Source organism: Lathamus discolor, chromosome Z (assembly GCF_037157495.1).
Source record: "Lathamus discolor isolate bLatDis1 chromosome Z, bLatDis1.hap1, whole genome shotgun sequence".
NCBI lineage: Eukaryota > Metazoa > Chordata > Aves > Psittaciformes > Psittacidae > Lathamus > Lathamus discolor.
In genome coordinates, this window is record NC_088909.1 from 22,764,273 (window position 1) to 22,777,106 (window position 12,834).

The following is a 12,834-nucleotide window of genomic DNA, read 5'->3' on the forward strand; positions in this document are numbered from 1 at the left end:
GTGACACCCCTGTGTGCTGAAGGCACCAAGGCAGAAGCTCTCTAACTAAAGGAAACCCCTTACAAAAGCTCTACCACAGCTGACATCATTAATAGGAGCCCACTAGTAGAGCTTCCTGCTATTTCCTTCATAACCTTCAACTGCCAGCCAACGCTGAGACAGCCCAAGCTCCCTTCCAGGGTCATAGAATCATAGAATCATAGAATAGTTAGGGTTGGAAAGGACCTCAAGATCATCTAGTTCCAACCCCCCTGCCATGGCCAGGGACACCTCACACTAAACCATCCCACGCAAGGCTTCATCCAACCTGGCCTCGAACACCGCCAGGGATCGAGCACTCACAACCTCCCTGGGCAACCCATTCCAGTGTCTCACCACCCTAACAGGAAAGAATTTCCTCCTTACATCCAATCTAAACTTCCCCTGTTTAAGTTTTAACCCCTTACCCCTTGTGCTGTCACTACAGTCCCTGATGAAGAGTCCCTCCCCAGCATCCCTACAGGCCCCCTTCAGGTACTGGAAGGCTGCTATGAGGTCCCCACGCAGCCTTCTCTTCTCCACGCTGAACAGCGCCAACTTGCTCAGCCTATCTTCATACGGGAGGCGCTCCAGTCCCCTGATCATCCTCGTGGCCCTCCTCTGGACTTGTTCCAGCAGTTCCATGTCCTCTTTATGTTGAGGACACCAGAACTGCACACAATACTCCAGGTGAGGTCTCACAAGAGCAGAGTAGAGGGGCAGGATCACCTCTTTCGACCTGCTGGTCTCGCTCCTTTTGATGCAGCCCAGGATACGGTTGGCTTTCTGGGCTGCGAGCGCACACTGCCGGCTCATGTTCATTTTCTCATCGACCAGCACCCCCAAGTCCTTCTCTGCAGGGCCGCTCTGAATCTCTTCTTTGCCCAACCTGTAGCTGTGCCTGGGATTGCCCTGACCCAGGGCCAGGAGCCTGCACTCGGCTTTGCTGAACTTCATGAGGCTGGCCACCTCTCCAGCATGTGCAGGTCCCTCTGGATGCCATCCCTTCCCTCCAGCGCGCCGGCTGCACCACACAGCTTGGTGTCGTCTGCAAGCTTGCTGAGGGTGCTCGATCCCACTGTCTGTGTCAGCGACAAAGATGTTGAACAGGGTCTGCCCCAACACCGACCCCTGACGGACACCATTCGTCACAGGTCTCCGTTTACACATTGAGCCATTGACCGCGACTCTCTGTGTGCAGTCATCCAGCCAATTCCTTGTCCACCGGCTGTGCATCCAGCAAATTCATGCCTCTCCCGTTTAGAGACAAGGACGTCGTGTGGGAGGATGCTAAATGAAATTTATTGGCTCCAGAGAGCACGAACGTGGCGGGAAGGGCCAGGGGCAGCTGGTCACTTGCGGGTGGAGGGCAGGCCCCGGAGGTGGTAGATCCAGGAGCCGCCAGGGCAAGAGACCACCAGCCTGCTGGTGACAGGAGCGGGGCCGCCCGTGAAGGAGACGGTGATGGTGGTGCTGCTCTTGGCGCGCAGCATCTCCGGGGCCCTGACGCTGAAGGCCGGGTGCTTTACGGCATACTGGAACGCCGTGGCCCTCGGGAAGACGTTCCTGAAGGAGATGGAGGTGGTGCCGCCGGCTGGGATGAGGAAGGGGCCCTGAGGTTCAGGGGGCAGCGCAAGGCCGATGAGTGGGATGCAGTACTGCCCGCCCAGTGCAGAGCTGAGCTGCAGCGTGGCCTTGGCTTTGCCCAGGTGGCAGGGCTCAAAGGTCACTTCCACGTTCAGCTCCGAGCCCCCAGCGCTGGCGGGTGCCGCACTGATGGATTTTGCCGTCTGGAAGTCGGCACAGTCGGTCTGCGCAGAGGAGACAAGAGACCATGGGGGGTTGGTCACAACAGCAGAGCCAGCGCCTCGGGAAGAACACGATGGTCCCCTGGCCCGTCCCACCCAGACCATAGCCCTGGTGAGTGCCTGCGGTGAACGGGCACGAGAAGTGTGCAAACGTGCCCAGCAGGGACAACCCTGCACCCAAGCCCCAAGACTGCCAGACCTGGGCTGCAAGCGGGAAGCAAGCCCAGGCACCACGGGGCCTGCAAAAGCAGCTCCACCCAGGGCAGCAGACACGGGCCCGTAAGGGAGGACAAGCCCACACTAGTGGGAAGGCCCCTGGGCTCACATGGCCACCCTGGCTCTGCCAGGCCACGCCAGAGGCACTCGGACCCCTTGCTGGAGAGGGCTGGTGCTGGCCAGAGGAGCTGCCTCCCAGCCAGAGCCCCGGCAGCCCGGGCTCACCTGTAGGAGGTACTCGGTCTCCTGCTGGGCAAAATTCCGGATTTTGGTGGTGATGGTCTGACGGGAGCCCAGCGTGGTGCGGAAATACACGGGCTTCTCTGGCCTGCTCGAGGTGGCTTTCAGCTGCAGGTTGTAAGACAGAGAGCCCAAGTCGCTGCTCTGGAGCACCAGGTGCCCGGTGCTCTCACCCGTTTTCAGGGGCTGATACTCCAAGACAAGATCCACCTGGGAGGAAGGAAGGAAAAAGCCACGGCGTCAGGCACAGGCAGGGAACACGTGTGCCTGAGAAGGGGGCAGCTGGTCCCTGCTCTGCTCAGGCAGCGCTTGAAGGCTGGGCTGCCTTCCCCGCTCTGACTCCCTCTCTCTCGGGCACAGCCTTGCTCCTTCTGGGGGACGGTTCACTCAGGGACAGATCCCAACAGCTCAGAGCCCTCCAGCATGATGCCAGAAGCTGCCCACCCTAAAAAGCCCCTGTGCTCCCCCAGGGCACACACCACCTCCTGTCAATGCAGGCTGCAGACAACCTGGCCGCGGGATCAGGCTTGTCCTGCAGCCACTCGCACCTGGAAGCAACACATTAAATGAGGGGCACATGGCACAAGGACCTGCCACGTGACGCCCAGTGGCGGCGTGTTACAGGGGCCAGCAGGGCAGACTCCACCAGCGCAGGATGATTCCCACTGGGGATATTCTCGCACACTGCTCCCTCTCTACATCATCGGCAGGGAGCTGCCACCACGGAAAGAGGCCCCACATGGCTCCTTTCAGGCATCACCCTCCAAGAGCCCCCCCTCCGGCCACGAGTAGGGAGAGCAGAGTGAGCCGCAGGAGCTTTGCTCCTACCTTTGACTGTGCAGGAACAGTAAAGTGCTGTGGAACGCTGACGGCCGGCACTTTGCAGTTGATGGCAAACGTCACCGGGACAGGCAAAGGGTTGTCCACGTTGACGGTGGAGGACACTCTCTGCCGAACGGCGGTGCTCATTTCGACAGTGCCGATGGGTCCCGAAGCCATCACCTTGAAAGTCACCATGTGGAACAAGTACTCTCCGGTTGTCTCGTTGAGGAAGGTCACCTGAATCAGACAGAAAGGGAAGTGCTGCTCATTCCACACATGAAAACAGACCCGGAAGAGCCCACCGAGCTCAGCGCCCTGCTTCCAGGAATGGCTATGAGCACCCAGCGAGGAGGAGTGCAAGACCAGAGAAAGCACCTGTGGTATTTCATAGGACCCGTGCACGTGGAGGTATGAAAACAGGCGTGTAGCTTCTCGGTGAGCCAACAGCTCCTTGAAGGGCCCTGCAGACCAGTGTCCTCACTCACCTTTGCCCTGTAGACTCCTTCTTTGTAGGAGAAGAAGGTGAGCTGGTAGTCCTTCTTCGCAGAGCTCGGCACGTCGATGTATGAACACCCCTGCAGCACAGAACTGCTTTCCAGGTTCTCTGGTTTGAGCATGTCAATAACCACCAGGAACCTGCGGGTGAGAAGGACGCAGTGAAGGTCAACAGGAAGGACTCCCATAGGATACCCATCCTGCGGGGGTACAATACAGCCCCTCTCATCCTCAGTGCCTCGGGCACAGGGCGCCAGCTCTCACCCCCCTTGGAGGAAAGCCCTCCAGGATGGCTCTGCACAGGCAGAACGTGGGTATGGCCAGACACGGCCAAGGAGAGGGAAAAGCTTTCAGGAAGGAGCTTCCAGGCACTGGAAGCTTCCTGCCTTGTGCTGCTGCAGGGATTGCTCATGAGGCCAGACTCCCTGGGCTGGACTCACCTCTGTGGTCTCTGCAGCCAGTTGGACACAGGGATGAGCTCCGTGTGGGAATTCCTGCACGGAACCTGCCGGGAAATGGCCCCTGAACACCTGGGGGCTTCAGCAGTTCCTTCCAGCTGGTAGCGTAAGCCTGTCCCGTCCGGCAGGGGGAAGAAGATGGAGCCCTACAGACAACGAATAGGACAAGTCGGCTCTGGAGCACCCCTGGACAGTCCCACGCCTGAGGCTCTCACTGAGGCAGCTTTCAGCACGTCCAGCTGGCAGAGCTGTGACTGCAGCCCCGTCCCGCGCAGGAGGAGACAGACGCCAGCGTCGCACCTGCTCTGAGCTGCTTGTGAGCGGGTGCGTGGCCCACAGGACACGGCACAGCTACAGGACACAGAGGCATCATCTCTGGGCAAAGCAAGGAAACACGGGCCCTGCAGCAGAGCTGCTCTGCACATCCCAACACTCCCTTACTGGCCCCACTCACCTTGGGCATGTCCCTGCCAGCCTGTGCTCACGCAGGGACAGCCGTGGGCAGGGGGTGGCCGTCCCTGATGAGCTCCATTGCCTCAGTCCTGCTGGCCTTAGCCCCAACAGCGCTGACCAGAGAGCAGCCTGTAAGCTGGCACAACAGGGGCCCCCCAGACATGGGCCATGGAAAGCTCATATCCATGCTCATTCTGGGTGCCCGTGGATCCCAGACACCTGCCTCTGCCTCCACAGCAGCTGAAAGCTGCAAGACTCCTCACGCAGGCTGTACGTTAAAGAGATGCTGAGCACGTGCGACCCTAAGGGCACAGATCTGCTGAGCACCCTGGAGACTTGAGGCCAGAAATCTCTGACCTGGCCCACTGTAAGGCCAGCTGGAGCGGGACAAGGAGCGCGACAAGGACCCGGCAGCTCCAGCACCACAGAGCCCTTCTGAACTGACCCCTTGGATTTAGGAGCTTGTTGCTGGCCTGGCACAGAAAACATTGCAGAGGGGCCAGTCACCCCCATGTGCCCAGCCTGAGACCTGCAGGAAGGGCTCCTCCCAAAGCTCCTGCATGACCCTCAAGAGATCTCTCTCGTTTCCCACCTGCCTGCTCACGGCCAGGACGGCACTGACAAACTGCAGGGCAGCTTTGCCCTTCTTGCTCCCTGCAAGCTGCAGAAGGACACCAGCCAGGTGCTGCTGGCAGAAGTGGTTGTGCCCGGGGCTTGGAGAGCCTGTGCAGCCCGTGCGCTGAGCATGGGGGTCTCTGAGCCCCCTGGGCTGCCACAAGCAGCGACCCGGAGCTACGCAGAACAAACTTCATTTCTTGGCCTGCAGAAAGCCTGGCTTTTTACGTTAGCTGCTCCAACACGTTTGGTGCTCAGTCCCGACTTCCCATCTGCCCTTTGCCCGTGCCTGGCCCCCAGCCACCACAAAACCCAGCTTCCAACAGAGAGCACAGGACACCTTCAGCTTGGACAGGGCCTCCAAAGGTCATCTCGGCCAACCTCCTGCCCAAAGGAGAGTGACCTACGAGGGTCATGCCACGAGGGTCAGCACGCTGGCACAGCTCACCTACCTGATGCTTCTTGTTCCCACAGCTCATGGTTAGGGGTCTGTAGGTGACCTGGTAGGCCTTTTCCTTTTGCCTGGCCTCCAGATGGATAAATTCAGGCCCTTTCCAGTATTTCCCCTCAACAATGGGCTTCAGGGTCCAGGCCTCGCTGCTCGGGTTCGACAGGAGGATGGTCTGGCTCTGCTTCTCACGCACATTGCAGCTGAAAGTCAGGGTCTGTAACAGAGGAGCACAGAGGCTGCTGGGTCGTACCCACAATCCTTGCCACTCTTCTCACGCTGGCTCTACACCAGGACCTGGAGCACAGGGAGCAGCTTTTCCTTGTCACATGCAAAAATTACACTTTGGCCACAGCTTTTGGAGTAAATCAAGCTGGTTGTTCTTGAAGAAGGGAGCAGAACAAGCCTTTCGCATGCTGGGTGAAAGGAAACTTCAGGGGAGTCCTGAAAGGAAACTGCTGTGCAAGGACAGATCTGCAGCCACACAGCCCCTTCCTTCATGGGCAGGATGAAGAGGAGCTCCATGCTCTCTTTGGGAGCAAGAGCCAACTGCTCCCAAGCTACCCCCTCCCAGGGGCTGGATGCAGATGCCTTGCCCCTTCCTACTGCTGAATGCCCTCCCCTGGCCCGGCACGGGGGAGAAGTGTGGCTGCGGGTGCAGTGCTGGGATACAGCGGGCTGGCTCTGTGGGGAGGGTCTCAGGAGAGCCCGGCAGGGTGCTCCCACGGCACGGGTGCTGCAGTGCAGAGCCAGGACAACCGAGCTGCTCACTGGAGGAGCAACACCTCGAACAGGGGAGAAAGGCAATGACAGGGCTCAGGAACTCTGGCAGTCCTGCCCAGCACTTTCTCTCTGGGATACCCCGGCACAAGCGAGTCTGCGCTCGCAAGTGTCCTTCAGTTCCTGCCCTGGGAGAGATGTGGCGCAAATGCTGGGGTCCAGGGGCCCATCCTGTCCCTGCTGCGTTACCTCTCTGGTGCCAGGGGCCTCCACGCAGGATCCTGATAGCGTAAGGCGGAGCGCCTCGCTGCCCGGGATGAAGCACCGCAGCCCCTCGTACTGGACAGCCTGGCTCAGCTTCGAGGGGCGGAAGGTCACAACGAAGGGGACATCCACCCCTGGCCTGATGTAACCCTTCGTGGGGCTGATAGAAAAGTCCGGCTGGAAGCTCTCCACGTCCCACAAAAACCTTGCCAAGGAAAGCACAAGGACAGGAAAGAAGGATTAGCCACGGGGAGCTGTGAAGGCAGGGTAAGTCTCAGCGTGAGGCTCTCCGTCTCTGGTGGGCTTTCCCACCACATCTCAGGCCTGATGCTGAGCCACCTGGCAATAAGGCTTCAGGCTGGGCAGGACCCACTGCACCCACCTCTAAATGAGCTTTTGCTCGTACCCCCTTGCTAACTGCCAGGGCCTGACTGCACGGCCATGGCTGCACGACTCTCCAGCGGGATGGAGAAGCAGAGAGGAGCTATCTGGGCACACTACGGCTCCTCACAACCCTCATCCAAGCAATCAGCCCTCAGAGAGGCGGGGGGGTCCTGCTTTACCTGACTCCTGTGTTGCCCGCGTTCCGCATGACGACGCGCCGGCACGTGTAGCTCTGCCGCACCACGGCTCCAAAGCTGAGCTGGTCCTGGTCCAAGCTCACGAGGCTGCCCTGGCAGGAGCCCCGCACCGCAAAGAGGGAGCGCACCAGCCCGCGGCACTCCAGCAGCACTTCCCCGCTGAACGGCTGCATGCGGCGCTTCGGGGAGAAGGTCACCTCCACTTTGCAGGTGTCTCCTCTGGCCTTCAGCTTTAGCTCCTTGCTGGGCTTCAAGCACAGAACCTACCCGAAGAGATGAGTGGAGACTATTTCATCTGGCAAGCCAGCTGCGGAGCCTCCCTCACCAGACTCAGGGAAGAGGCTTCCAATTCCTCTTCTGTCCACACCAACACTGACCCAGTCCCACTCATTCCCTCGTAGGCATTCCTAGGTAATACCAAAGGTGTTTTCTGCCATGTGTCCACCTGGTCACGGTGAGGTCACCTCTGCCTTCTAAAGCTTTCATGGAAGTTCCAACAGAGCTGTAACCCTCCCTCTTTCAAGATTCACCTCCCTCCCCTTTCCAGATCTAAAATATGCGGCTGCATCCTGACCTATGCGTCTAAAACAGGTTAGAGGAATTGTGCCGCCTTCTCACTTGTGGCTCTCGGGGAGTCCTGGCACCCAGCTCAGCTGAAGCGTTCACACTGCAAGCATCTGCTGGCAGAGCAGTGCCAGCAGGGAGGACGGGGCAGGCACAGGCAGCCAGGGCAGCCCACAGCTGTCATTAGCTACTACCTCCCACCCACAGCAGCTCATCGCTCCCTGCAGGCACACTAAAGTGCTCTGCAGAGAAGGAATGGCACTTACCCCAGCTTCCTGCAACTCTGGCACGGTGGATGTGACTCTGAGCTTAAAGGCGAGAGGGCCTGCGCTCTTGTTGGCTATGGTGACGATCTTCTTCACCGTCTGCCCAATGCAGATGTTTCCTAGCTTCACCACCTTTCCTGGTGGATGCACAACGTCAACCTGAGGCAGTAGGGATTGATATCAAGCCAAAGGAAAGAAGGAGAAGAGGTTTTCTGCCACTCTCGTGGCAGAAACACAAACCATGGTAGGCTGGGGAAGAGATGAGGAAATGAGAAAACCATGCTGGTTGCCACCTGCACTTTTAGCATTTAGATTTCATCTCACCTTCATTTCTATGCCCCTTCCTTGGGCCTCAACAGTCAGCTTCTCAGCCGGGGCACACGGAGGCAGCAACAAGCTGTTGTGGCTGTTGTCATCTTTAGGTGTCCGTAGGAGCTGCGCACAGAGGGAAGAGAAACCACAGACAGCATGAGTTTCTGGACCTTCACCACGTGAACAGACTCCCCAGACGAGCCATCCCCTCCCATATTCTTTCCCCCCAGTGGCAGGGATTATCCAAGTCCCTCCACAGCCTGCCAGCAGAGCCGGCTAACCCTGGGATGCCGCCGGGCTTTGCCCTGCGCGCTGCCCCCGTCTCCCTGGCACAAGCCTGGGAATGCTGGAGCGCTGGGAATCTCCAGGAGCGTGCACAGACCTTCCCCCTCACCTGCTCCTCAGCAAGGTGCTGCTGGTCAAACTCCAGTGAGTAAACCCCACAGGGGTTCTTCACCACCACCGTCCCCTCTTCCCCATGGCTCTGTGGCAGCAGCGGTCCCAGCTCGAGCTCTGCGGGGCTCAACTCCAGCCGTGGCTGCAGACCACATCCCAGGACCGGCACCCGCAGGCGTTGGCTGCTCTGGCAAATCTGGATCTGCAGCTCGCCCCGGTAGCACTTCTGCAAAGAAGCAGCACAGAAAGCTCCTCCGTGAAGCCCCAGGTGACAGCGCCTCCAAGGCAACAATCGCCCCAGGCTCAGGGGTCTTCTCAGCACCTCTAAGCTGAACCCAAACCAGGCAGTTACTTAGAGCAGGGGCTACAGCATCTGCATGGCTCTGAGTAACTGCGGTGAGTCCTGCTGGGGAGTGTAAGTGGTCAGTTGGCTACCAGATGGATCTAAAACGGCCTATCAGGGGTTTTCACCTAGTCGTGGGGGAGCGCAACGCACGTGAGAAAAGTCTGCTTTCTCAGACACAGTCCTGGCGCTGCAGCACCGGGCAAACATCAGCTGTGTGAAAGAGGCAGCTGAGCTCTCACTGGACAGAAATAAGGATCGTCTTCTCTGCTCAGTGCTTGGCTCTGGTCAAAGCCAGACACGAGACGCTGAAATCTCCACGAGCAATTGAAAGATCCCTGCGACTGTCCCCAACCATGGAAGCACTTGGGTCCATCCTGTTACACGCTGCCAGTTTCCAAGTCTGGTGGAAGGTGTCCCTGCCCATGGCAGGGGGCTGGAACTGGATGAGCTGTAAGGTCCCTTCCAACCCAAAACAGGCTAGGATTCTGTGATGTTTGCCTTTAATTCTTCTGCTGGTTCATGTGTAGGGCACAGTCTCTGGCAGTAACAGAAGTCTTTGGACAATACCTGAATTACCGAATGCGCTTTGCGTTGCCAGGGCAGATGTAGAGCCCAACACTAGTGCCCAACTCTCACTCGCAGGATGCTCAGAGCCAGCAGTGCTAAAGCCCCCTCAACGCCACCGAAGCTCCAGCTCCACCTCTGAAGCACACAGGGCTGGACTCTTCGCGTACCTGGATATCCAAGTGTCCCTTGGCACAGATGGTCCCTGTGCAGGGCCTGATAGTAAATTCAGCTGGCTTCTTGGCACCTGGGGCTCGCTTTCTCCACGACGGACCAGTGCTGTCTGACACCTGAGCAAAACTGGTCACGCTGGGTGCTCCCGAGCCGTCCCCAGGAATGCGAAGGTTGAAGTTGAAGGGCACCGAGAAAGTGTTAGTGAGGCGGCAGCACAGGGTGCGAGGAAAGCCTGGGAAAAGGACACAACAGGAGTTTATTATCCCGTGATTCCTGGGGTGGACATCCTGCCATGATAAAACTGCGCTTGGAGTTTGCCTCCTTTCAATGGCAATTACAGCTGATTGAGAAGCTCTGTGGGGAAGTCGTCGTCAATTACGGTCCCTTTTACGCTTGTCACACAGAAATGCCACTCTGACACAGGTGTCTCTAACTGTGAGGAGCTCTCACCTCCCCCAGACCAGCACCAATTCCTTCTCAACCGTGACGGTGCATCCAGAACATTTACTCTCAAAAGTCAGTCCAGAAAAGTCCCTGTGAACTCCACAAACACTCCCACAGTTTTTGAGAGATAAAAGCAGTATGCTGTCATCAAAGAGATGATCCAGGAAAGGAAAGGAAAGATGAAATTGGCAGCCACAGCATGATGCAGAGCACTCTGAAGCAGCTTCTCCAGACAGGAACCTCGGTGCATCTCCTGGTTTGGGACAATCGAGACCGAGCCTGTGGCAGCTCACGGCCCACTTCACTGGAGGCAAACCTGATGCTTGCTCAAGAACAAGCAGGACCTGCGTCTCACCCTCCCGAAGGAGCGGGGACAAACGGCCATGCTGCACACCGCCTTTCATTACCCCACAAAGGCTGACATGGCTTCAGCTTTGGTACTTGCTTTCCATAATGGAAGCCACTGAGACAATCGCAGCTGATCTGGGGGGTTGAGTTCACGTTTAAACTTGAGACCATCTCAGTGAGAAGTCCTTTGCGAGACTGAGGTGGAGAACCAGAATCTGCATCTCAGTGGAGAAGCTCTGGGTGCACAGCCGCCAGCTCTGTCAGCAGAGCTGGGCTTTTGGTGGGGAAGGAGGAGCCCATGTCTGAAGACATGGGCGCCCGATGCGGAGCTACTGCTTGGCCATGTTACCTGGGAGCTGACAACGAGTTGGCCTCACAGCACTAATTGATTTCTCACGCTAACGGTCAGGTGGGTAAATGGTGCCCTTGCCTCACAACAGCAAAATTCACCCAGGGCACCTACAACTTGCCTTCAACTCCCTTCTCCAGTTGGCTGCGGACAAGAAAGACTTTCACAGTCATTCTGTTGCTGAGGACTGGCAGATTGGGGCTGGACTGACTGTGAGGGACACCAGAGAACACTGACTTTCTACTCCTTCCGTTCTATTTGAACCATTCAATTGGCTCTGTGCCATTCTGTCTGGTTCTGTTTGATCTCATGATGGCAAAATACTGCCTAGCAGCTGGCAGTCCTGGTTTTGACATGCTGAAGGTGGCTATGGAGGAACACAAGTGACAATGCTGTCCTGGACAAGTGCTCCATCTGGGTAAGGCTCAGACCTCCCACCCTGCAGCCCAAGCCCAGGGCACACTCACCAAAGGAGACTTCACCGAAGCGGAGGGACGATACATTGAAATGAAACGCCGGCCCAGTGACACAGCCACTGTGAGGACAAAGGCAGAGGAGACATGGCCTCGGTTAAAGAGAACTGCAAAGCCTTCAGCTTTCCTTACCGTTCCGGTGGGTAAAAGCCGGCCTGAGAACCTCAGGGGGTTTCAAATCAAGCCCTCACCCTCATGCTCAGCACAGCATCCAGGTGGACGGGAGGCAGCCAAAGCAAAGCGGTCAGCAGCCCATAGCTGCTTGTGGGGCTTGGGGCACAGTGTCATGCAGGGTATGCCCCCAAGTTGTTGATGGCCTGAGGAAGGACACCAAACAAGTGATGGCTGCGTGCCTCAGTTTCCCCATCTGTAATGTGTTGGACACAGGGGTGTCCCCAGTAAAGCACACTCAATGTAACTACCCTTCCCAGCCACAGCTTTCCTGCTTTGGCATTTCTTAGCTGGAACCGCTCTTCCCATGGAGTACAGGAACACCTTGCTCAGAAGATCTTGATCCACGCAATCGTTATGGGGGCAGGACTTTGAGACACGAAGCCGGGGGAGCCCCAAACATCCCTTGACAAGAGCCGCAACAGCTCAACAGAGCGGACAGTTGAATCTTGGAGGAAAACATCAGCCAACCACCAGGGCACCAGCTGACCCATCCAAGAGCAACACGTCTTAAACCACCCAACACAGAATCGTCAAATCATCTACGCTGGAAAAGACCTTTAAGATCATCAAGTCCAACTGTCACCCCAGCGCTGCCAAGCCCACCACTAATCCGTGTCACTAAGGGCCTCGTCTACACGGTTTGGGAACACTTCCAGGGATGGTGACTCCACCACTGCCCGGGGCAGCCTCTTCTAATGCCTGACCACCCTTTCGGGGAGAAACTGTTCCTAACATCAAGTCTAAATCTGCCCTGCACACACTGAGGCCGTTTCCTCTTGTCCTTTCCCTTGTTACTTGGGAGAAGAGACCAGCCACCTCCTGGCTCCATCCTCCTTTCAAGTAGTTGCAGGCATAACGGAACCTGAACACACCGCATCTCCTCACCCGCCCTTAAATTCAGCAGACTTGAAGGCTCCAAACTCCAGGACTCACCAACATCCACCTGAATCAGCACGTGAAGCTGCACAGCACCCATTAATTTATTTCATGGTTGATGCCAACCAATGCCAGCTCTGCCTCTCAGCTCAAAATCAAGGACCACAGCAAATGGTGTGTTCAACCCAACCTATTCCATGGCTCCCTCTTGCTGACAATTCCACTTCATTTGCTGCTGCGGTCGCAAGGAGTCAGCGTCAAACTGGAGTCAAGGTTAGTGTGGGCTCCTAGTGTGGGGATGCCAGGATGAGAGCCAAGATCAAGACCTCAGACAAGCCTTTTCTTTCTCTGCTCCATCAGCAAATGAGGCAGGTGGGAGATGACTACCCAGAGAGAGCTACAAATGTGGC

At 57.4% G+C, this 12,834-nt stretch overlaps 1 protein-coding gene across 1 annotated transcript in view; it reads right to left on the bottom strand.

Annotated features, from left to right (window-relative positions):
* LOC136005855 (hydrocephalus-inducing protein-like) overlaps positions 1-12,834 on the bottom strand; it is a 110,303-nt gene that overhangs the window by 87,978 nt on the left and 9,491 nt on the right. Inside the window, exons 3-11 of the mRNA XM_065663748.1 lie at positions 9,877-9,992; positions 8,738-8,902; positions 7,121-7,230; positions 5,578-5,776; positions 4,040-4,203; positions 3,590-3,740; positions 3,111-3,341; positions 2,268-2,471; positions 1,437-1,829 (exon numbers count right to left, since the gene is read on the bottom strand). Of these exons, the coding sequence (XP_065519820.1) occupies positions 1,437-1,829; positions 2,268-2,471; positions 3,111-3,341; positions 3,590-3,740; positions 4,040-4,203; positions 5,578-5,776; positions 7,121-7,230; positions 8,738-8,902; positions 9,877-9,992 (1,733 nt within the window). The remainder of the gene's footprint in view (positions 1-1,436; positions 1,830-2,267; positions 2,472-3,110; positions 3,342-3,589; positions 3,741-4,039; positions 4,204-5,577; positions 5,777-7,120; positions 7,231-8,737; positions 8,903-9,876; positions 9,993-12,834) is intronic.